The sequence below is a fragment of the Nymphaea colorata genome, chromosome 1 (genome assembly GCF_008831285.2).
Source record: "Nymphaea colorata isolate Beijing-Zhang1983 chromosome 1, ASM883128v2, whole genome shotgun sequence".
NCBI lineage: Eukaryota > Viridiplantae > Streptophyta > Magnoliopsida > Nymphaeales > Nymphaeaceae > Nymphaea > Nymphaea colorata.
Genome location: NC_045138.2, coordinates 30,663,067 through 30,688,735, shown reverse-complemented (window position 1 = coordinate 30,688,735; position 25,669 = coordinate 30,663,067). Strand labels below are relative to the sequence as shown.

General features: G+C 41.0%; 2 protein-coding genes and 1 pseudogene across 21 annotated transcripts; 1 reads left to right on the top strand and 2 right to left on the bottom strand.

The window, feature by feature from the left end:
* Positions 1-1,777: 1,777 nt before the first annotated feature.
* Positions 1,778-11,474, bottom strand: LOC116251170 (pentatricopeptide repeat-containing protein At3g24000, mitochondrial-like). 18 transcript variants are annotated; one of them, XM_031625282.2, is made up of 7 exons: positions 11,246-11,474; positions 10,920-11,137; positions 5,493-9,526; positions 5,258-5,428; positions 3,498-3,611; positions 3,263-3,433; positions 1,778-3,196 (listed from the first exon to the last, which is right to left on the bottom strand). In XM_031625282.2, exon 3 carries the CDS (start codon positions 9,204-9,206, stop codon positions 6,345-6,347), a length of 2,862 nt encoding a protein of 953 aa, XP_031481142.1. In that variant the 5' UTR covers positions 9,207-9,526; positions 10,920-11,137; positions 11,246-11,474; the 3' UTR covers positions 1,778-3,196; positions 3,263-3,433; positions 3,498-3,611; positions 5,258-5,428; positions 5,493-6,344. The 18 variants fall into 18 exon arrangements, with proteins under 18 accessions (XP_031481142.1, XP_031481150.1, XP_031481158.1 ...); XM_031625290.2 differs by having other exon boundaries at positions 1,778-2,540; XM_031625298.2 differs by having other exon boundaries at positions 1,778-1,971.
* Positions 11,475-15,607: 4,133 nt separating this feature from the next.
* Positions 15,608-19,755, bottom strand: LOC116246065 (pentatricopeptide repeat-containing protein At3g24000, mitochondrial-like; annotated as a pseudogene).
* Positions 19,438-24,605, top strand: LOC116261323 (uncharacterized). 3 transcript variants are annotated; one of them, XM_031640048.2, is made up of 7 exons: positions 19,438-20,651; positions 23,132-23,174; positions 23,259-23,351; positions 23,434-23,499; positions 23,577-23,672; positions 24,155-24,232; positions 24,307-24,605. In XM_031640048.2, the coding sequence occupies exons 1-7, from the start codon at positions 20,605-20,607 to the stop codon at positions 24,391-24,393; spliced, it is 510 nt and encodes a 169-aa protein (XP_031495908.1). In that variant the 5' UTR covers positions 19,438-20,604; the 3' UTR covers positions 24,394-24,605. The 3 variants fall into 3 exon arrangements, with proteins under 3 accessions (XP_031495908.1, XP_031495900.1, XP_031495892.1); XM_031640040.2 differs by lacking the exon at positions 19,438-20,651 and adding an exon at positions 20,658-21,967 and having other exon boundaries at positions 23,437-23,499; XM_031640032.2 differs by lacking the exon at positions 19,438-20,651 and adding an exon at positions 20,658-21,967.
* Positions 24,606-25,669: the final 1,064 nt, after the last annotated feature.

Below are 25,669 nucleotides of genomic sequence, written 5' to 3'. Positions count from 1 at the left end.
AAAATTTTTGTTGGGCTGAGGTGTGCCACTCACGAGCTGGTATAGGCAGTTGCTCACACCAGCCCCCATGTATCTCTACACTGTATCTACCATTTTTAATATATTACCTAGGGATCTATAACTAAATAAACGATAATTAATGCGGTTGATTGTTCTTTATTTATTCTCTCTAGGCGATTTAGCACCTTCAAGAATCAAGACATAAAGCTTGTGAATTAATGCTGCCCACCTATGCCCCGACGCAGCACAAGACTCTAAGAGGAGGGAAAAATGATGGGGCTTTGAGCATAGCATGAGCGGTAGATAACCCCACTACCCCAGAATTAACGAGACTCGGCCTGGCAATTGATCAATTAATTACCCAAGTTACTTTTTTGAGTGGTTTGCCCTCTATTCTGTCCTACTTTTGATATCAATATACTCAAGATTAGCTATGTAATTTTATCGAATATACTGGTAAAAAAAAGAGTCCACCAGCGAAGCATCAACTGTCACAACGTCTCTGACATTCATGAGGTTCTTTGATTAACAAGTATCATGCATCCCAACTAATCGGTGTTAGAACGATGGTTGTTTGCCAGTTGAAAAACTTTTCCGAGTCACCTAACCATTTAATCAGGACCATCCGATCCAATATGATGGAGAGTTTGAAAAAACAAAAAGAAAAAAATGATGAACATTTTCATCATCTAACATTAGTTTGACTTTTTTTTTCTTGTTTTTTTTTCTCAACCATTTATCTTTTTTTCTTTTCGATAGACAACATTGGCTAAAGGCTGGATTTTTTTAGATAACTAAAGTAATTGTTTATATATATATATATATATATATATATAATAGTGAATTTTGTTCTTTGTCTGTAAAGCCATTAAGTTTCCATGAAACGTGGTTTTTTTTTTTAAAGAATCTAGCTGCTTGCAGACTGTCCTTTCACATTCATAGGCTGAGATAAAGCTAAGTTCAAACAGCGATGGAGCACCACTATTGAAGGCAGAGTCTAACTTATGAATAAATAGGACGCTAGAACCAAGACAAACTCTTCAAAAACTAACTTTCTTCTCTTGAAATGACACAACTTTCGAGACCAGGTTTTTTGTAAATAGTGTTGTCTAGGCAACAGGATAAAGCTGAACAGGAACCACAAAATTAAGTTGCTTTGGATTTTAAAGAAGAAAAGCATTTATATTGAATATTCTCAAGAAACGTAACTCCGTGCCCTAGTTGACGATCATTTGGTCATCCAACGGGAATTTGGTCATCCAACGGGAACATATTTCTGGAATTATATTTCTAAAAATATAGGAAATGAAAAAATGGAATGGAAAAAAATTTTCAGATTCCAATTTTGGTATGTGTGTGATGACTTAAAAATATATTTCCAATTCTATATTTCTGAGTTTGATGGTCCAGAAATTTAATTCTTAGTTTGATAATAAGGAAACATTTATCCAGATTTACAAAAATATGGCAACAACATGGTTATGAATGTATGAATGTATAGACCGGATATACTCGCCCACACAATCTATTAGAACAATTCTGATTTGCCGACATTTTGCCCCTTTTTAAATTGACATCGATTTGAACTTTTCGCTTCATATTAACCAACCGGTCCACTACGTAGATGCAACAACTCAATTAAAAGGAACATATAACATATATGAAAGCCATAAAATGAGCAAAATTCAACAACACGTTATGGGTATGCCAAACATACCACACAGTTCAACAACATCAACTAAATGCAAAACCCCAAGATAGAAACAAAAACAATGGCTAGCAGCAGAAATAGTAGAGCAACTGAGACATTCATTTATATGGTGATTTGTTTCAAAAAGATGTTTGGATGGGGTTTACAACAACTCGAAGAGCTGATCAGCTTCTTGTCAAGTAATGTTTATTTAAGTTGAAGCACCAAAACAAAAGAAGAACATGCATAAGAAAATAAGGACACCAAGACAAATGAAGAACCTGCATAAGAAAATGTATACCATAGCAAATGTGAAGTCACCTTAATCAAAATAAGGGTGCCTCCTTTACAACTGAAGCAATTGAAACAAAGAAAACATTCATATAGACACAGAATATGTGCACGATGCCCATCCTTCAGTTTTAGTTTGTAATTAACCGACTACTGCTGGTTACTGCGTATAGTAATGAAAGTTTTTTGTAGAGGGAGCATAATATTGAGATTTCTTAACTAATTACTATGGAAGTTGTCCTAGTCTAAAGCTGCTCTTTCTTTGGCTTCTTACATTTTACCCCACCTTAAGATCACTAGTCTCTGAATCTTGCTACCAACATTGGATGATTGAAGAAAGCAATTAGCAGCTTGCTTAAGATCACTAGTCTCTGAATCCTGCACATAATTCATGTTATGTTTATAAAATATGATTTCTACATTGATTTTCTGTAGTTTTGATCCTAATGCACACAGTTTTTGACGTTCAATAAGCATCCTTCTCTGCAATTGGCTTTGCGGGAAGTAGCTGGAGAATAGATGAATCAGCAAAATGGCCAAATATTGAGGCAACAGATTTCTGGACCAAAATAGAAAAGAAGAATCAACTTTACATGAAGACATGAGGGCTCCTTTTTTTTTTTGTCTGTGTGTGCAGGCTGATGGTAGAATGCAGAGATCCAAGAGTGCCGTGACAAGGTTGGTCTGCCCCAAAGCAGAGACGTTTTTGAACCACCAGCATTTCTTAAATCTGCCTGGAAGGGTCTCTCTGTAATTTGGTGGAGAAACAACCAAGAGGTCATCTGCACCGAGGTTTAGGGCTCCTACAGCAAGTAGTTTCTATGATGACATAAATTAGAACATTTTGACAGGCAGGTGAACGCCCAGCACGCCGGGCTGCTAGTAGCCTCCATGGGCTTTAAGTAGAATAACCAGCCTCAAATGAAGATGTTCTAAGGCTTAGTTTTCTGTACAAAATGTCAAAAACAACTCTTTCATTCCATAAGGCTTGTAGAACAATCGTCCGAGGTTGCTTTTGAAATACGATCCCATTCAGAAAGGCGCTCAACACAATAAACATGCGTGCAGACATCATTTGAGAAGGAACCAGGAAAATATACAAAAAGAAAAGGGGATTGATGCTCACGGCAGAGATCCAGCAAGCAATACAAAAAAGAAATGAAAGAGGGATAAACAACAGTGCAAACATCAGAGCTTCGTTTTCAGTCGTCGCACCTGCAGAGATTCAAAAGGCGTACTTGGAGAGGGAACAAGAGAGAGAATGAGAGAGAGAGACAATACCTTGCGAGAAAGAGAGGGACGGGAGGCTAGCGGCTGCACTGAGAGGAGGCGTGGAGGCGTCGAGCTCTGATGCGGAAAGGGAGAGGAGGCACGCGAGGGAGTCTTCTGCGGGTTCATCGACGAGAAAGAAGAGGTCACGGCTGCGAAGGAGAGGGGATTCAAAACGCGTACCTGGAGAGGGGAACAAGAGAGAGAATGAGGGAGAGAGAGAGAGAGAGAGAGAGAGAGAGAATACCTTGCGAGAAAGAGAGGGACGGGAGGCTATCGGCTGCACTGAGAGGAGGCGTGGAGGCGTCGAGCTCTGATGCGGAGAGGGAGAGGAGGCACACGATATTAACCAACCGGTCCACTACGTAGATGCAACAACTCAATTAAAAGGAACATATAACATATATGAAAGCCATAAAATGAGCAAAATTCAACAACACGTTATGGGTATGCCAAACATACCACACAGTTCAACAACATCAACTAAATGCAAAACCCCAAGATAGAAACAAAAACAATGGCTAGCAGCAGAAATAGTAGAGCAACTGAGACATTCATTTATATGGTGATTTGTTTCAAAAAGATGTTTGGATGGGGTTTACAACAACTCGAAGAGCTGATCAGCTTCTTGTCAAGTAATGTTTATTTAAGTTGAAGCACCAAAACAAAAGAAGAACATGCATAAGAAAATAAGGACACCAAGACAAATGAAGAACCTGCATAAGAAAATGTATACCATAGCAAATGTGAAGTCACCTTAATCAAAATAAGGGTGCCTCCTTTACAACTGAAGCAATTGAAACAAAGAAAACATTCATATAGACACAGAATATGTGCACGATGCCCATCCTTCAGTTTTAGTTTGTAATTAACCGACTACTGCTGGTTACTGCGTATAGTAATGAAAGTTTTTTGTAGAGGGAGCATAATATTGAGATTTCTTAACTAATTACTATGGAAGTTGTCCTAGTCTAAAGCTGCTCTTTCTTTGGCTTCTTACATTTTACCCCACCTTAAGATCACTAGTCTCTGAATCTTGCTACCAACATTGGATGATTGAAGAAAGCAATTAGCAGCTTGCTTAAGATCACTAGTCTCTGAATCCTGCACATAATTCATGTTATGTTTATAAAATATGATTTCTACATTGATTTTCTGTAGTTTTGATCCTAATGCACACAGTTTTTGACGTTCAATAAGCATCCTTCTCTGCAATTGGCTTTGCGGGAAGTAGCTGGAGAATAGATGAATCAGCAAAATGGCCAAATATTGAGGCAACAGATTTCTGGACCAAAATAGAAAAGAAGAATCAACTTTACATGAAGACATGAGGGCTCCTTTTTTTTTTGTCTGTGTGTGCAGGCTGATGGTAGAATGCAGAGATCCAAGAGTGCCGTGACAAGGTTGGTCTGCCCCAAAGCAGAGACGTTTTTGAACCACCAGCATTTCTTAAATCTGCCTGGAAGGGTCTCTCTGTAATTTGGTGGAGAAACAACCAAGAGGTCATCTGCACCGAGGTTTAGGGCTCCTACAGCAAGTAGTTTCTATGATGACATAAATTAGAACATTTTGACAGGCAGGTGAACGCCCAGCACGCCGGGCTGCTAGTAGCCTCCATGGGCTTTAAGTAGAATAACCAGCCTCAAATGAAGATGTTCTAAGGCTTAGTTTTCTGTACAAAATGTCAAAAACAACTCTTTCATTCCATAAGGCTTGTAGAACAATCGTCCGAGGTTGCTTTTGAAATACGATCCCATTCAGAAAGGCGCTCAACACAATAAACATGCGTGCAGACATCATTTGAGAAGGAACCAGGAAAATATACAAAAAGAAAAGGGGATTGATGCTCACGGCAGAGATCCAGCAAGCAATACAAAAAAGAAATGAAAGAGGGATAAACAACAGTGCAAACATCAGAGCTTCGTTTTCAGTCGTCGCACCTGCAGAGATTCAAAAGGCGTACTTGGAGAGGGGAACAAGAGAGAGAATGAGAGAGAGAGACAATACCTTGCGAGAAAGAGAGGGACGGGAGGCTAGCGGCTGCACTGAGAGGAGGCGTGGAGGCGTCGAGCTCTGATGCGGAAAGGGAGAGGAGGCACGCGAGGGAGTCTTCTGCGGGTTCATCGACGAGAAAGAAGAGGTCACGGCTGCGAAGGAGAGGGGATTCAAAACGCGTACCTGGAGAGGGGAACAAGAGAGAGAATGAGGGAGAGAGAGAGAGAGAGAGAGAGAGAGAGAATACCTTGCGAGAAAGAGAGGGACGGGAGGCTATCGGCTGCACTGAGAGGAGGCGTGGAGGCGTCGAGCTCTGATGCGGAGAGGGAGAGGAGGCACACGAGGGAGTCTTTTGCGGGTGCGTCGACGAGAAGGAAGAGGGAGCTGCTGCGGCACGAAGGAAAAGAAGAAGACGCGCTCGCGTGCCCTAACGGGCAAAAATAAATTTCCAGAAAAAAATTTTCGTCTCTCCAGACGGAAATTTTTTTTCGGAAAAAATTTTTGGAATTCGACTTCAACGGTCGATGAAATTTTTCCATGTTTGATACGATGGAAAAATTTCAAATTTTTGAATTATTTTTCTCGATGAACAGTTTCTTTTCCTGCACATCAAACGCCCCCTAAAAGAAAAAGTTGACTTGAATATATATTTGGAGTACAAACGTCAGACTTCATCCAAATTTGCTATCATCTTCATAGAGTACTTTTTCCTGTTTTTCCATGAGCCAATAGCCAATAGCAATATAAGTTTACCAGAATCCTTCCTCCTAGCCATTCCGACAATGAAACTGTCCAATGTCGACAAACTAAGAAGCGAGGAACTTTGCTTCCATCTACTGCAGAAAAGGCAACAGTCAAATAACTCTATGTGATCATACAGTATCTGAATCATCCTCGCTGCAATTCACCTAACGAGTAAACAGATGACGTTCAAATGCGAACAAGGTTTCCTCCCTGTACCTCGTTCCAGTAGGTTGGAATTGCCTTCAGAACATGTTTAATCAAAGCAACTCCAAAGTGGATTAGCAACCAAGACAGTTGACTGCATAACCCCTCCACATATAGAAAGATCCAACCACTCGTCCAATTGAACAACATATCACCAGTAATCCCCGCAAGAACATAGACCATCAATGAAATGATGGAATCGATTGGTGTCTCGAATTATTATTTCTCGTGCCGCAATTCTAGATATATATTTTGCAGCAGCATGGCAATCACCGCAGACTCTCAGGTTCTTGAAAATCCTAACTGGTACTGGGTGTGCTATAGAAATCAATCCAAATGCAATAGCCAATTTTTCACTGTGATGAAGAAGGCATTGTTCTTTGGACTCATCATCGACATCATGGAGAACAAAGCTTAAATCAGGTATGTAACCAGCCATCTTCATTTGTGGCATCAACATGTCCAACTTGTCATATATCTCCTCCTTAAGAGGATGAAACTTGTCATTCGCCACAAATATATGAACCTTGTCTCTGACCTCTATCCAACTACATCCTGGCTCTTTTTCAAGATCCATTTCTTTCATCAAAGCTCTTATTCTTGTCACATCATCCCATCGATCCCTTGATGCGTACATATTTGACAAAAGCACATACGTTGAAGGTTCACATGGGTCCAATAGTAGACAATGATCAGCTACACGACTGCCAACAACTGTATCCTTGTGGAGCCTGCAAGCAGAAAGGAGAGAACGCCAGATCAAAGCTTCGAATGCAAAGGGAGAATTCTTGAGAAATATCTCTGCTTCATTTAGAAGGCCAGCACGACCAAGAAGGTCAACCATGCACGTGTAATGCTCGATTGTTGGTGAAATCCTATGGTTGGAGACCACCATGTCAAAGTATTCACGTCCTTTTTCAACCAAACCAGCATGACTGCACGCAAAAAGTACACCAATGAAGGTGATGGATGTTGGTAGTATGCCAAGTTTCTGCATCTCCTCAAATAGATACAGAGCTTGCTCGCTATGGCCATGTTGAGCAAAACACATTATCATAGAATTCAACGAAACAACATTCTTTTCAGGCATGATTTTGAAGACCCTGTATGCATCTTCCAATCTACCACACTTCGAATACATATCAATAAGAGCACTTCCAACGTATAGAGATGATTCGAGACCAGATTTTACCACATGTACATGAATTTGTTTCCCCTGTTCCAATACTGCACAACTAGCTGATGCCTTTAAGACACTGCTGCATGAGAACTCATCAAAGTTTTTGAAAATTCTATGCATTTCACGGAAATACAGGACTGCACTCTCCTCCCCACCGTTGTGCACAAAGGCTGATATAATTGCAGCCCAGGAAATAGAATTGGGGACATCAATACATTGAAAGGCCCTTGATGCATCATCTACCGACCCACATTTCGAGTACAAATCCAGCAAAGCATTGCCAACTGACACATTAGAATCTAAACCAATCTTAATGGAATGAGCATGAAGTTGACTACCTTCAGCCAATGATTTAGACATAGAACATGAAGAAAGAAGGCCAGTTAATGTATAGGGGTCTGGCCTTATTGGAACCTTTTGCATTTGACAGTAAAGATTCATGGCGTCTTTGTACTTCCCTGCAAGACTGTATCCAGTTATGAGTGCATTCCATGAGACCAAATTCCTGTACCGCATCTCTGTATATACTTTCTCCGCGTCCTCCACCAGCAGAGATTTTGCATATGCATCCACAAGAGCTGTGCCTACATAAACATCTGAAAGAAACCCACTTTTAATCACTAGTGGATGTAAATACTTGCATAGTACACCATCCTCCAGAATGGCCACTGCCTTGAGAATGCTCGCGTATGTTATGTTGTTAGGAATAAAACCTTGAAGGGGCATTTGGCAGTAGAGTTCAATTGCTTCTTCACCAACACCATTCTGTACGTAGCCACTGATCATGGTGTTCCAAGCCACAATATCTCTATTGGCAATGTTATCAAAAGCTCGACGGGCCTCCTGCAAATTCCCACATTTTGAGTACATGTCAACGACACACCCCATCACAAACACATCCAGATCAAAACCCATCTTCACTAAGCAAGCGTGCACACTACTACCAAATTTTACGCAACCCAGACCAGCACAAGCTTTCTGGACCGTCGCAAAACTATAATTATTAGGTTGAATATCCCCAACCAGCATTACTAAAAATAGCTCAACTGCTTCTCTGCTAAACCCGGTCTGCACATATGCAGCAATCATCGAGTTCCAAGCAACCACATCCCTCACAGGCATCTCGGTGAACACCTCCATTGCACTATCCACGCAACCTAAGCCCGCATACATGCCAATCAAGCTGCTCAAAACAAAGACATCACTGTAAAAGCCACACTTCACAACAAGGCCCTGCAATCCTCTCCCCAACCCGCCCTTGCTCATTTCAGAACATATAGGAATCACAGTAGCAAAAGTATTCGCATTGGGTTTAACTCCTTCCTTCCTCATCAATCCGAAGTACCTCAAACCATCCTCTTTTCGACCTTCTCCAGCAAACGCAGAAATCATGGCCGTCCACGACACAACACTTCGTTCAGGCATTCTGCCAAACACGTCGAGGGCGTGTCCGAGACCACCACATTTGCTGTACATGCTGATTAGCGTGTTCCTCAGGAACAAATCTAGGTTCACTGCGTTTCTCATCAGGCAGGAGTGGATCGACCTGCCTTCCTGGAAAGCATTGACGCTAATGCATCTCCTCAAGATTCGAAGGCACGTTTCGTAATTGGGCCTAATCCCTTGCTTAGCAAGCTGGTCCAATACTTTCGTCACTTTTTTCATCTCACCCTTTTTGCACAGCCGATGCAGATCATCGATGGTGGCCTTCCTGGCCCTGAACCTGAGCTCCCAGGGTGGAAACGAAAAGGAAAAACCATTTGGGTCGCGGCCATTCCGACGGAAAAAATCCCTCTTCTTCACGAAACCGACTAGTCGGGACGGTTTTAGCATTTAACAAAGCTCGCATGAGTGATGGGGAGGGTTACAATTTCAAATTATGGCTTATAGAGGACGAGATACAGAAGGAAGAGAAGCAAAGAAAAAGGAAGCGAGGCTTTAACTTTTAAGCAACTAAATATGAATTCTCCTCGAGTCTTCAGTTTTGAAACTGTTTGAACAACCGACTGTCTGGAGCGTCATGACGGTGCGGACAGAGTGGGAGGTAGTGTTGTTCGTCGTATTTCTCCGAGTCCATTCCAGTCTTCAGTTCTCATCCTTACTCTCAACCAGGTAAGCCATGGCGACGTCGGCTCCTTGAAGGGATCCTCTTCCTAAAAATGTATATAACAAAGCAAGGGGTGTGAAATAATATTCTGATGCTTCCACTGATCTATTGCATATATGAAGCTTGCTATTATTTCATAAAAGTACTACAAGTAACATGGTGATGACTTATGATGATGTTGAAGTTGATTCTGCATTACATTCACTAATTACTTTCCATGCTTAGGGGCCGTTTGATGGCCTGAAAATATATTTTTGGAAATATATTTCTGGAAATATAGGAAATGAAAAAATGGAATGGGAAAAATTTTTCCAATTCCAATTTTGGTGTGTGTGTGATGACTCAGAAATATATTTCCAGAAATATATTTCTATGTTTGATGAAAAGGAAATATATTTCCAGATTTCCATAAAAATTAATTCCTAGTTTGATAATAAGGAAATATTTTTCTAGATTTAGAAAAGAGGAACATGAAACCACATACATAAGCTGACAAAGTGACAAATTTGTGTTGAATAAATAAAAGTTCTGCTCAAGTCAGCTATTGAGGTTGTCAGCTATGGCCTTCCGTGGTGAAGGTGAAGATTTCACCTTCATCACGTTAAAGCCATTGTCTTTTCTTGCTGATTCTAAATTTTTAGCAACTAGCTGCAGTAGCTGTATCAAGTAGTAACTGATTTTAGCGATCTTTTACACGTTGTAACACGCTTGAAACTATAAAAGAGACTGCATACTGTCTGTAAGCATTGACACAGCTGAAGTATAATTTGCAGTTCATAGGGTTCCTCACTGTCAAACTACATTGTTGCTCCACGACGAATTCTCTGTATGGCGCACTGCCAAGTGCACCGAACATATTAAACTAATTATTCACAATATCATCTCATGATTGAACATATTCGTCATGTGTAACGCATGCCATATCAAAGAGAGAGAGAGAGAGAGAGAGGTCAACTAAGTTAATTACTGTGGCATACAGATCCACAAAGGCGAGTATTGTTAGATTGGGATGATCATCGAACAAATAAGCCATCTACACATGGCCAGATCACCACAAGAACCCCCTTCCCCGCTACTGTCCCTTCATTTCCCCACCCTACGTGGGAGCCCCCTTCCCCTTCCCCAGTCTAACAGCCTGTTTCCCCAACCTAACCCCTCTTCAGCCTGTTTCCCCTTCCCCGCTACTTTCCAAAAAATACCGAATATTACACAAAAAAAGGGAGGAAAAAACGAGAAACCCTAACCGTGACCTCATCGGACGCATTCAGGCTCCTTATAAAGCTTCACAAATGCAAAACGCGAGAAGGCTGTTAGACTGAAGATCAATGTGAACTAAAAGGGTAAACGAGAGCCGCGGTCGCTCCGGATGTGCAGAGTTCGTTCTTCTATAAAATGAATGAATAGCTTAAAACAGAGCAGATAGAGAGAGAGAGACTTACATGAACGAAAAACCAGCTTTAGGATCAACTGGTTAGAAAATGAAGGACTTCTGGTGAGAAGGAGGATCAGGAGCAGCGCCACTCAGCAGCGGTTCTCTCTGACGGCAAGGAAAAGAGACGGTGAGTTAATCTGGCGATCTCTCGAGTCCTCTTTATCTTCTCCCTCTGTCTCGATTGCAACGGAAGGGGAAAGAAAGAGAGAGGCGAAGACGAAGAGGCTGCGCAGATTGCTTCAGCGGATTAAAAAGGGCTCCATTGAAAAGGCGACTTGGAGAAGGGAACAAGAGAGAGAATGAGAGAGGGAGAGAGAGAGAGAGACACACTACCTTGCGAGGAACGGGAGGCTCGCGGCTGCACTGCTCGGGTGGAGTGGAGGGAGCGGCTGCGGCTGAAGAGGGAGCGGCTGTGAGACGACGAGAAAGAAGAGGGAGGGGCTGCGGCACAGGAAGGAAGAGAAGGAAGACGCGAAGGGCCTGTTTGGTTGGAAGGAAAGGGAGGGAAAGGAGGATTCAGCAATCCCTCCCAAAGGAGGGAAAGGAAGAGAAAGAGAGAAAGTCTTTTGGATGGGAGGGGAGAGGAGGGAAAGGAAAGGAAAGGATTGTATAGTGTAAATTCAATCCCTCTCAAATCGGACGGATTGGGAGGGAAAGGAAAGGGAGTAAGTACAAAAGTGTTGACTGCTCACAATACCCCTCCACGTTTTTTTTTTTCCTGCCTCTCAACCTTTTGACTATTGAGGGTATTATTATAAATTGTATCGTTTTCTTTTCATTCCATTCACTTTCATCCAAACAAGCTTTTATAATCATCTCTTTCCATTCCATTCCCTTCCCTTCCCTTTCTCTTCCCTTCCCTTTCCTTTCCATTCCTTTCCCTCCCTTTCCCTCCATCCCTTTCCCTCCCTTTCCCTCCAACCAAACAGGACGGAAGAGGGAGCGCTCGCTCGATACAGAAAAATTTATTTCCGGAAAAAATTCCCGTCTCTCCATGTGGAAATTTTTTTTCAAAAAAAAGTTTCTGGAATCGACCTCAACGGTCGAAGGAAAAATTTTAAATTTTTGAATTTTATTTCTTGAACAACAGTGTATTTCCAGTTCATGAAATGAAAGCGAAGCCCTCTTTCCCTTTCCCCTTTGCTCTACAAGGTCTAGGGCGGTATTTGCGAGGAGACAACTTATGTTCATCTTGACACTAACAAGCCCAACCAGCTAAACCATGCATCAAAGTGATTAAAATAAGAGTTTTTTGACAAAAAAATTGAGAAGTTTCACATATAAAATAACAATCTTACTTTGGCGACTTATAAAATTTAAATACGTATCTGCTTGGTAAGTTTGTTGTCTAAGTAAAAGCTGTAAGAGCCTCAAACACCAATGTTCACCGTAGAAATGCTTGAGTTCTCTTTCTGCCGATTTTATGATAATGAAAGAACAAAATGAGGTGAATGAAAAAGCCAACGCAGTGTGGGATGAACCTAAGTCCGAAATTTGTAATTGGTAACGAGAAAGGGCAGAAAGGCCTTGAACCTAAAATTGAACTGCTATTGATTGAACCGATTGACGGCGACGATTATCAACCCCCAACCTGTTTGAGATAATGAAAAATTGAAATATCCGGCTCCATCTAGAAAAACCAAGTTTGTCAACAGAAAAAGTATAAAAAGAGGCTTCAAGCGGCATGGGTTAAAGGTACGTAATAGTTTGATTTGGGTGCTTAGTTATCATTGCTGATGTTAGGGCTTCCCATAAAATTCTTTCCCCTTTTTCAAGAAACCAAAAAGAAGGAAATTTTTTGGGGGAAAACTCTTACGAACCCTAAATTGTTCCAACCATTCCCCCCCAGTAAATGTTCTTCGTTCTAGATCGCCTCCCTCGATCTGCCATGCGATTTTCGTGATAATATAGAGAGAAAACCATCCGGAAAGTTTTGCTTTTGTTGCAGCTTCTTTATGGGAAATTGGCGTGCAGGGGATGAAGCCAGTGGAGGACACGGGAAGGGAAGAAATGCTGGGAAGATTGATCCAGAGCATAGAAGGGAATACCAGTGTACCCTGCGAGTTGTATGCTTCGATTGGTGATGGTGGAGAAGAAATCCTTGAGAAAACCCACATTGAAGAACCCCTTACTGCTCCGTTCTGAGATTCCCCTACCCTCGAAGATTTGTTAAGTTTAGACGACACGGTAGATGTAAAGCTCCTGTTCATAGCATGAGATTTGCTTACAGTTTAGACGTCGGAATTGGTACACGTAAAAGTTTGTGTTGCCACAGTATAAAGGCTTTAGTCTTTCAGATTGAATGATGAGCAACGTAGGTCAGGAATTTTGTTTCCTTTTCGGAAGTATAATTAGTATGCTAAGTATTCTAGTCGTGAAGTAAGCACCTCCCTCTGTTGTGCACCAATTTTTCTTCTCTATTGCAATTGTTGCCGGCCGATTGTGTCTGGCCTGGCAGTAAAAGGTGATGCTGCTTGGCCAGCTTAAGCATAGTTGGATCAATCGAACGCTAAGTCAAGCAAAAAGCAATGCACGTGGAATATGCATCGCGGTAGTGCAGCGACGAAGCGAATCAATGCATCAAAGTGAACCGTCCCTTTGAAAGTGAAAGTCCGTCGTTGGGGAATCCAGTGGGTTCCCCACACGTAGTGTTTGGATACACACGGGGGTGCGCGTGGGTTGGGGGCAATTCCCCCAGTGGGCGTATACGCTGCGTTGCACGACCACGTAGAGTCACGCGGGGGTGAGCAAGTGAATGCTCATCGTCGAGTAGAGCGATGGTCGGCCGCCTTGCTTAATGACATCCAGTGGGGAACGCCTTCGGCGCCGCGCAGGCCAAGCAGAGCTTGAAAAAGCCGGCCCGTGACAGCAATATTGAGACTTAAAAATCTGTTCTTCTTTTGGACAAAGTCATGCATATTTTTGTTTGGTTTGAAAATAAACAACATAAGGTCCTTTGTTGGACCATCCAATGATTTGGTTGGCACCTAAGACTTTTGCAATTGGAGTTAGATTTCCACTGCATCAAAAGCTTAAATTTCGTTGCACAGTGAAGGTGGCTGCACTTAATATTATATAAAAGCATACTAAAAACAGCTACATGACTAGTTCAGGCTTTTCATGCCTAGAAATATAGCCGCTCCATTTAATTTGTAAAGATGAACGAACAAGACTATAAGACACCAATGACTTCAAGTGTATAAAAATTTGGTACTTTAGGCAATCCTGACTTTATTAAGAATAAAAATTATTGGGTAAAGCATAATTTTGACAAAGATAACCTGTTACCGTCTCATCTCGTGCTTTTATTTTAGCCAAACTAAATTATGACAACACCAATTCCAACAACCTAGATTGTTTTTCTTGATCTATTTGTCAAACGAAAGTTTATTGTAGAACATTCAATATTGCAGATAACGATGAACTTAGTCTTCAATGTCGTTGCATTCGTAAAATCAGCATCTTGTTTTCCACATAAATACATGACAAATAAATGTAAAGCCACTAGATATCGATGTCCACATGCATCTGCATGCAGTGCTGGCTACCCCGGACGATCAGGCTTGGGGCAGGCTCGGGTCCGACCGATCAAATTTTAATATTATTTTTTATTTTATTAATAATATATATTAATCAAGATTATAAAAAAAATATTGGGCTGAGCTGAGCTCAGGTTTCGAGCATCGGGCGGGGCCCGGGTTTGGGAGGTCTGGCCTGATGCGTAGGCCTAGCCGGGCAGTTTGTTTACTGGCTTCTATGAATCCAAGCGTACCTATGAATACGAAAAAGCCAAAACTAAATAATTAAAAATTTAATGAAAATATAATATGTAGGCCAAATTTTATAAAGATTTTAACCAATACCATCAATCTAAAGCACATGGATCGTCAAAAGAAAAAAAAAAGAAAAGAAAAAGGTGCAAACTTATATTAGAATGTGAAAATGTCCATCACTTTTTCTCCTGATTTTTCTCTTAACTATTTGTCATGTTTGATCGGATGGTGCAAATTAAACGATTCGGTGATTCTAAAAAGCTAAAATCACCATTTAATTTTCGAGTGAGTGAATGATGAGTCCAACCATCTAAAGACACCAAGCCATCTAATCAAAGCGCAGTCCATTTAAAGCGGACGATGGTTGAGAAAAAAAAAGTTGTGAATTAATATTATAAAATGAAAATCACATCACATTGTTATTTTTATTTTCCTTTTAACTGTTCATCGTGTTGGATCATATGGTGGACATTAGGTGACTAGGTAACTCTAAAAAACTATAGTCATCGTTCAATTTTCCTATATCTCCCTTACTTATATTGGTCTATATTAATGATGCACGTTGAAGAATCAAGAAGGGATGTCTAGAAGGATGAGCAAGTTCGGGCTTGATCTGGCATTAAGGATGGTGAACGTGGACCTGATAAAAACTTTGTGCCTGCATGCAATTAGAAGACATGTTTCCTATGAAAGTTCATTCACGTGAAACTACATTAACACACGCTCCCTCATATCAAGGCACCCCAAGCTCCATAACTATGAAAGGAACTGGAGAGAGAGAGAGATGCAAGCACATCAAAATTATTGGTGTGATTTCATAAATTAATACAAATCATTTTTTTATTTCACTAGGTTATGAAAAAATTTCGTTAATCATATAATCTAAACCCACCGCTATCATATGTATTCGATCAGAAGACCTTTTATCCACGTTTAACATCCTATGTTGATCAGTTGACAGGAGAACAACTCCTCATTGATGGAGTATCACCTCCAAGGTTTGCTATCATCTTCATCTTCATAGTGTACTTTTTCCTGTTTTTCCATGAGCCAATAGCAATATAAGTTTACCAGAATCTTTCCTCCTAGCCATTCCGACAATGAAACTGTCCAATGTCGATAAACTAAGAAGCGAGGAACTATGCTTCCATCTACTGCAGAAAAGGCAGCAGTCAAATAACTCTGTGTGATCATACAGTATCTGAATCATCCTCGCTGCAATTCATCTAACGAGTAAACAGATGACGTTCGAATGCCAACAAGGTTTCCTCCCTGTACCTCGTTCCAGTAGGTGTGAATTGCCTTCGGAACATGTTTAATCAAAGCAACTCCAAAGTGGATTAGCAGCCAAGACAGTTGGCTGCATAACCCCTCCACATATAGAAAGATCCAACCACTCGTCCAATTAAACAACATATCACCAGTAATCCCCGCAAGAACATATGCCATCAATGAAATGATGGAATCGATTGGTGTCTCGGATTATTATTTCTCGTGCCGCAATTCTAGATATATATTTTGGAGCAGCATGGCAATCACCGCAGACTCTCAGGTTCTTGAAAATCCTAACTGGTACTGGGTGTGCTGTAGAAATCAATCCAAATGCAATAGCCAATTTTTCACTGTGATGAAGAAGGCATTGTTCTTTGGACTCATCATCAACATCATGGAGAACAAAGCTTAAATCAGGTATGTAACCAGCCATCTTCATTTGTGGCATCAGCATGTCCAACTTGTCATATATCTCCTCCTTAAGAGGATGAAACTTGTCATCCACCACAAATATATGAACCTTGTCTCTGACCTCTATCCAACTGCATCCTGGCTCTTTTTCAAGATCCATTTCTTTCATCGAAGCTCTTATTCTTGTCACATCATCCCATCGATCCCTTGATGCGTACATATTTGACAAAAGCACATAAGTTGAAGGTTCACATGGGTCCAATAGTAGACAATGATCAGCTGCACGACTGCCAACAACTGTATCCTTGTGGAGCCTGCAAGCAGAAAGGAGAGAACGCCAGATCAAAGCTTCAAATGCAAAGGGAGAATTCTTGAGAAATATCTCTGCTTCATTTAGAAGGCCAGCACGACCAAGAAGGTCAACCACGCACGTGTAATGCTCGATTGTTGGTGAAATCCTATGGTTGGAGACCACCATGTCAAAGTATTCACGTCCTTTTTCAACCAAACCAGCATGACTGCACGCAAAAAGTACACCAATGAAGGTGATGGATGTTGGTAGTATGCCAAGTTTCTGCATCTCCTCAAATAGATACAGAGCTTGCTCGCTATGGCCATGTTGAGCAAAACACATTATCATAGAATTCAACGAAACAACATTCTTTTCAGGCATGATTTTGAAGACCCTGTATGCATCTTCCAATCTACCACACTTCGAATACATATCAATAAGAGCACTTCCAACGTATAGAGATGATTCGAGACCAGATTTTACCACATGTACATGAATTTGTTTCCCCTGTTCCAATACTGCACAACTAGCTGATGCCTTTAAGACACTGCTGCATGAGAACTCATCAAAGTTTTTGAAAATTCTATGCATTTCACTGAAATACAGGACTGCACTCTCCTCCCCACCGTTGTGCACAAAGGCTGATATAATTGCAGCCCAGGAAATAGAATTGGGGACATCAATACATTGAAAGGCCCTTGACGCATCATCTACCGACCCACATTTCGAGTACAAATCCAGCAAAGCATTGCCAACTGACACATTAGAATCTAAACCAATCTTAATGGAATGAGCATGAAGTTGACTACCTTCAGCCAATGCTTTAGACATAGAACATGAAGAAAGAAGGCCAGTGAATGTATAGGGGTCTGGCCTTATTGGAACCTTTTGCATTTGACAGTAAAGATTCATGGCGTCTTTGTACTTCCCTGCAAGACTGTATCCAGTTATGAGCGCATTCCATGAGACCAAATTCCTTTACCGCATCTCTGTATCTGCTTTCTCCGCGTCCTCCAGCAGCAGAGATTTTGCATATGCATCCACAAGAGCTGTGCCTACATAAACATCTGAAAGAAACCCACTTTTAATCACTAGTGGATGTAAATACTTGCATAGTACACCATCCTCCAGAATGGCCACTGCCTTGAGAATGCTCGCGTATGTTATGTTGTTAGGAATAAAACCTTGAAGGGGCATTTGGCAGTAGAGTTCAATTGCTTCTTCACCAACACCATTCTGTACGTAGCCACTGATCATGGTGTTCCAAGCCACAATATCTCTATTGGCAATGTTATCAAAAGCTCGACGGGCCTCCTGCAAATTCCCACATTTTGAGTACATGTCAACGACACACCCCATCACAAACACATCCAGATCCAAACCCATCTTCACTAAGCAAGCGTGCACACTACTACCAAATTTTACGCAACCCAGACCAGCACAAGCTTTCTAGACCGTCGCAAAAGAAGAAGCACCTGATGTTGCAGCTTCCATAGAGGAGCCTAGAGTGACAAAGAAGATGGCAATCAGGTAGTGAGAAAGAGAGATTAGAGGAAGCCCTAATGGGCAAAAATAATATGGACCGTAAAAAGTCAGACCTCCATAGATCTGACTTTTTTCTAGGTTAATTTTACCCTCATCTAACAAAAATGAGTGGTAAATTTTCCTGTGTTTGAATGTAACAGAAAAGCCATGCAAAATCGGATATTTTACCCGATGCACAAGAAATTCCCTCTGTGTCAAACGGGGCCTAAAAGATGAACTAAATCAAATTACTCACCAAAATTTCATGTTTTTTTTTAAGTAGGGTGGGTGTTGGACCGGGTACCCGATTACCTTTTGGACACCCAATCTTAAAGTCAACAACTTTAAGGGCCAGACTCAACTTGAGTCTGCCAATAAATATATATATATATATATATATATATATATATATAACTTTATTTTAATTATATTTATACATATATTTCATTATAAATATATATATTATGTTTTAAATATTGGTTTTATTAAAATCACATCTAATCTGGACGAGCCCAGACTTGATCTAGTTTGAGCTAGGTAGGTGTCGGGTCGACCCCAGCCTGACTTGAATTGCTGGCGGGATGGGAGTCCCATCCCCATGTATGGGAGGCGTCCAATTTAATTCCAAAAGGTTCATCTATTTTTTTTTTAATATTTTTTGGCCATCCTTAATTGGACAACTGGAATACAGGTCGTCACAATCTCGGCGACCTTTAGCGACGCCCCCCGTTTCGTTTGTAATTTATAATAATTGACTATGAGTTGAATTGTGATACGAAAGATGTTATCTAAATATTATGCTTCGATTGAAAATGACTTGCATGTTGTATCTAATATCTACCTATATAAAATGAGTGAGTGGGACAAAAATCCTACCATCCAAAGGAGAATGTGCGTATGCACGCATGCATGTGTTCAATAACCACCTTTTCCGGCTTTGACACGAGGAAGAAGCCAGACCCCAGATATAGCATAGTTGGCAAACTCGTGACTCAAACTCGAATCATTTAATAACGGGGTCAATGGTTGTGAGTAGACTCGTCAACTCAGTAGAGTTTTAAAATGACACGAATCAGGCGAGTTAGGATGAGTCAAGGGTTGAGTTCAAGCCGAGTCAGGGGCGAGCTAGACTAACCTTGACTCGTGGCCAGGTTTTGAAGTGATCCAAAAGGATTCAAGCAATTCACGAGCCAACGATATGATATATATAGTTTGTGTTTTAAGTTGGGAGTGACCTACTGGCTTACCTGATCCTCTCTCACAGGGTTTGCGCTGCCACAGAAATCTACGGTAAAAATTCCTCTGTGGATTCGATTGCTCGAGCTCCCCACCTGCTTGTGGAGCCCGCATATCTTCGAGGCAGCATCTCGTGACTTGGGCGGGATGTTGCCGGAGTGGAGTACGCCAGGATTAGGATAGCAGTGCCTCTCAAATTCATGGAGAAAAGCGGTAGTGTAGTTATTTGAGGCTGCCTCACAATCTGGGCAAAATGTAAAGCTACCTCCCATCATCTGAGGAGTGCCCAGTCGGTGACGGGAAAACCCCAACTGTGCATCTCTCACGACCCTCATCCTCTGGTTGGACGGAGGTTACAGTGCTGAGGCAGCAGAATTACCGCAAAAAATCCTTCCCGGAAACTATAAGCCCCCGACGCCCAACCTCAATAGATTCAATGCTCTCCAAACTGATGATTTACCAGATCAGAGGGCGATCGTGAAGTCCAAGATGCGGTTCATCAATCCAGCCTCGTTAAACAGAAATTTCCCTCGAGTTTCTGCTTCGACTGAAGGACAACCGAGTTCTACTAGTGGACATGCTTTGGGGAAGACATTCCCTTTTGAATTGGAGAAGCAGAACGACAACATGTCCAATCCTCCAACTCCAGAGCTAAATTTTCCTCCAGGATTTCCGATTACTGGTGAACCTTTTGTTTTTGGAGAGAAGACGGCAAACTCCATGTCAGGGGACTCTAGGAATGCATTAGGGCTGCACTTGCGGCGAGGGGGGCAACACAGCTGCATAAACCGCCGTGTCAAGGGCCTCTCTCAAAATCTGTTCAGGTGGACCCCAATGAGCAGACGGAGCATGGACAATGCAAGAGAGCGCGTAAACCACTAGAGGATGTGAGAAATATTCCTCCCTCTATTTTGTTGGGAAGGAAAACAGGGTATTGGCATGAAATTGATGTTCACCAGCAGTTTGACAGAGATGAACCAGGGGGAAATCTCAATTTATGGATCAGGATAACATATTGGTCCACCCACCTGACCCTACCGTCGAACATGAATCCAAGTCAGATGCTGGGGAGATGATTCAGGCAACCACCATGGATGCCGACGATCGTCCACCCCAGCGATCATTGCAGACTGATGAAGTTTTAGCTAAAAAAGAGGACTTGCGACTCAATACCCATTTACAAGATGATGGAAGTGATGAGAAGGAGCCACCTGCTGATTCTTAATCCCAGGTCCTCCGATCTCTTTTTCCCCTTCTTTCCTTATGTATGTGTTTTTTTGTTGATCCTCTCCTCTCAGAGGAGAAAGTCTCTGTGTGGAAACGAAACCTCACACATATTGCTTTCGTATCTAACTCCTCTTTTTGCAATAATGTTGCTCGCATGATTGTATGCTGGGACCCCAGAACTGTTCGTGCTCAACCCATCCTTTTTCATAGAGCTTGGGTTATGCTAAACTGCTCTTGTAGAAAATCGGGTGTGAGTTTCATTGTTGCATGGATCTACTTCAATCCAAATCTGGCTCTTAGAAAGCAGGAGTTTTTGTAGTTGAATGACTGTCTTGATCTTCTAGGAACCCCCTTTCTTTGCTGGGAGACTTCAACTCTGTGCATGGAGTGTTTAAGAAAACTGGTTGGGCGCCATCTGAGCTAAGTTGTGACGTCTTCAATGATTGTCTCAATCAGCAAGGCCTCAAGAGTCATCGACGACACCAATAGAAGCTACACCTGGTGCAATAACAATCAATGAGTGTGCTCTTCTTGACAAACCAATAACCGCAGAGCAAATTAGAAGACCGGTCTTCCAATCTACTAGTGACAAGGCACCTGGCCTTGATAGATTTCCGGCAGGTTTCTTTAAAAACTCATTGGCATATAGTTGGTCACGATGTTACTGAGACTATTATGGATTTCTTTTCTACTGCTCAATTGGTCGCAAAAATAAACCGTTCACATCTTGTTCTCATCCCGAAGTTATAAGGAGATACGAATATTAAGGCTGATCTACAAATTTTGAACTGCATATGAAATCTCAATCAGATTATTAACTACGTCTTATTATTAACTAGGTCTTATTTTTCAATAAAAGCAGCTACTAAAACTTGAACATTGATTACAGTCAAATAAATCGAACTAGTATGGCCGTTGCGTGGTTGAACCAGAGGCCACAAATCTGGGTGACCCCATTGAAGAAGCTGGGGCCTCACGTCCAAAGGCTTTGGAACGAGCGTACGAGCACCGGCCACCCAAAAGGCAAAAGATTCCAAAAGACGGGGCCAAGCAAAACCACTTGTTTTGCCTCTGGTGCCAAGTGTGTCCGCGCACCTCTTCCTCTCCCTCCTCCTCTCTCTGCGTGAAAGTAGACGGCCAATCATCCTCGTCTGCTCTTACTGCTTCCATGGCGTCGGGTCTATCGATTTCTTCCCTCCCACCAAAGATCTCCTTCCGAAAATCTTCTTGCGGGTACCAATCTAACAGGCCTCGCGTTGCAAGCGTGCGTTGCATGACTTCTTCCGACGTTCCCGTCCCAGATTTCTTCTCCTCGGATTGGTACGTTCGTCTTCGATTCTGTCTTACGGGTTTTTGGATTTTTCGCTTTTTCTGCGGACGTTTGTTGGGGCGTTGAGTATTGTGAGCTCCATTTCCATGAAATCATCTAGCCTTAATCGTTGAACAAACAGAGAGGAAGATGAATCCATACTTCGTTGTTTCTCTATGGATGTATTCACCGAGCTAGTTGAACTCTCCGGTTCACTACGAAACAAGAATTTTCCACTCTGTTCCTTTTTAGATTGTTAAATTTTCTCCAACATGTCACCCCTTCCTCCCACGTAATGTATTCCGATGCCCAGTTATAGTGTTGATCTTGTTGGCTCGAAACTAATTTGGGAGTTTTATCGTCTTTTATCGACGATAGAGTTTGTCCTCTGAACCCAAAGAATTGTTTCATCCTGTCACTTTTGTTCGAATTTTTGATATGATCAAAGGGAAGTCTTGTAATTTCTGAAACTTGAAAGTGTTTTGTTGGGTTCTTACAAACATAGGCAACTGGATTAAGTGAAATGACTTGGCTTTTGCAGGATCTGTCGATAAAGAATCTGTCAAATAATTTTCTCTGGTTGTCCAACAGAATTGGAAGGTTCAAGTCATTTTGAATAGTTGGTCATTGCCTGCAAATTCGCCTCCAAATAATATTTTCTTATAATTCTGTGGGTGATCATTTCTTTATAGGTAATGCACTTTTTGTGGAGTTGTTGCCAATTTGTTTGGCTACTTGGAATGTTATGTCAAGGGGCATTTTATTCTTTAGAACTAAATCATTTTCTCTTTTCATCTTTATCTTTTGCATTTCTTCCTCGCTCTCTACAATTTTACTAAAAGAAAACTATTCAGGCTCTTAATAGTTCCACCTTCAAATTTCAATTTGCCTGTCGGTTCTGGATCTGTTGTTAAACATTTGGAGGGTTAGGCGTATCGTCTTCTCTGCAATTTAATCTCATCTATTCTTTGTCACTCCATGAGTCACTGTTGCTTGAAATTTTTTGGGATATTATCCCAGCATTTTCTTGCCTTGTTAGACATGATGGTTTATTTATCAGATTTGGCATTAGCAAATATGTGCAAATGATGAACAAATGAAATTATATTTGTTGATTTGAAGCTGCTTCTTTTCTTTCTCTATGAATCAAGAAAACTTGGGTCTCTTTGTTTCAGGGTGGAATCTCGCAGTAAACGACCTATTGGCCCCAGGCTAAATGTAACCTTGACCCTCCTCCATGACTGGATAAAAAGTAGATAGTTAATTATTTTGCTGTTATACCAATTTGATGGGGTGTCATAGTTCACTGCAGAAGAAGCCATTCAGTGCCAACTTGAGGCATTAAAGTACAACGATCAACCTCGACAGGATCATGGTGTTGAGGTCATGTACAGGGTAATGTGCATATTTGAAGTCTTCATCTTTCCAAAAAATTCTTGTCTGTCATCCTAACACTGAAAATTGGACTTTCTTTTAGCAGTTTGCTGGCTTTGATCCTTTTGAGAGATCTCCATACTTTGGACGCTTCTTTGACTTGGGACAGGTCAGTAATTATTTCAAATCACGATCGTGGGAACTCGATAAAATTGTTTATTTAACTTACAATTTGTTTCCATGCAGTTTGAGCGATTTAGGAGAATATTTCACCATTCAGCTTATCGTGCTCTGTTGTGTCACAAAGAGAGGAGGATCCTAAGTAGTTTTTGGGTGGAAGAGGTAACATAATTCCACCATGAAATCTCTTTGTGTTGGCATATTTGGAGGTTTGTTCTTGTAAGGGTTGGAGCTACCCTTGTTTCTACGACCTTTGACCTACTTTGATGACTGAACCCAGGTAGGGCCGTGTCCAATTAAATGTTGCAGGGACTTGCCTTGTGGTCTTGGATTTTGCACCTTGTCCACAAACTTTGTTGATTTTTTGATGAAAAATTCAACCTAGCTACATGTGCTGCAACAGAACAACATATTCATTTCTGAGCATCATTTCCATCCGGATTTATGAGTCATCTGTATCCACTTAACTGACAAAAGTACACAAGTGGTTAGGCAAGAGCTCATTATTTACATTATGCAATATTCATGAGACAACTGCCCGATTGAGAATCCTGTCAAAACTTTTCATTTTCCCATTAATGTGCCTTCCTGACATTCATTCGTGAATGGCTGTACCTCATTCTCATGCGTGAACTTTGGAACAGAACCATTTTAAGCAAAGGGTTTGGATTCGAGGTGCAAGACCAAAAGAGGAAGAAACCTTCCAGTTCACGATGATTCAAGTAAGTATTCAATCAAGCTGCTTTCTTTGCAGAATGTTCTTGTGTCACATCATTCTTTATTCTCTTTTCACCAGAGGGTCGGCGGTTCTTGGGATGGTTATTGGTTGACAGAGAGCCTCCTTCATGATGTCGATGTATTTTCTGGTGGAGTAGCATACTAGTATATTGGTGATTCACACCACTGGATAGAAATTAAACTTCACAGAAGGTGAATGATCCACAGTGATGGCGCCCTTATTCTGAGAAAATGCATGGAATTGCATCCTTGAAGTGTTCATATTGGTCCCTCGGTCATTGTACAGTACAAAACTAGATGATTTGCTAAATTATAGCTTTCAGCAATATCTAAGAAATCATGTACATTTTCATCTTAGATGATTTTCTTGTACATTTTCATCATAGATGATTAGTAGGAAAATGTTGATCTTTGGTGATTCTTGAGTGCCGTGGTCCCACCTTTTACGATCGAGGAGAGTAACATATACAAAAACCAAACATATGACATGCCTTTTACATGCTTGCATGTTTGACCAGCTATGCTATGCCCCTTGAGGCAGATGATAGGTTTATTCTTAAACACATAAACAATACTGCAAACTGGGAAAATCAAGGAAATGTCGTTTTACTGGCTTAAAGTCCATCCTTTTGTTCTTATCATATGGGCACCAACTATGAAAGATTGCTTTCTCGGTGATCTTTCTTCCATGCTTCTAGTACTGAACGTTGGTGAAAGTGAAAGGGCAAATGATCTAGAACCACCCCCCATGCAGCTTCCTTTTCTAACACTGAAGTTTTAATCATGGTAATAAGTACCGCTGTCTTTTTGACAGTATTTTGAGTGAGAAATAATCTGAAGACAAAATAATTAAGCAAAACATGATATTTTAGTTTCCTTTTTACTGTGAATTTCTGGAGGAAGTTGGTTCAAAATAATTTGATTTAGGATTTTCCTTTTGTGAGAGAACTACAGTAAGAACTAAGGAGATCTTCGACTTGGCTCTGATCATGGAATCAGATGATCCCACCCTGTATGTGTTGGGAAATCAAAGGCTTACCAATCTTTTGTGAGATTCTTGATCTTCCGCCAGGTATTTTGCAATATTTGCACATCATATGAGATGCAAATGGTGCATGGGCACTGATTGCCTTTCATTTTATACGACAAGGATTTCTGTGAGGAGCGACTGCTTAGAGTGTTAAAGAGTGATTTGTACTTGACAGGCTTTTGTAATTTACATGGATTTTTTGTAGCCCTAAGACAATTTTTTTGCAAGGGCATTTATGTAATTTTGGATTTTAAGGGTTTGCCCTAATCCTTATGCCTAAATATCATTTTTTAAAATTTATATCTTTAAAAAATTTATATATAAGGCAAATGAAATTGTTTAAAATTTACCTGCATATATATATATATATATATATATATATATATATATA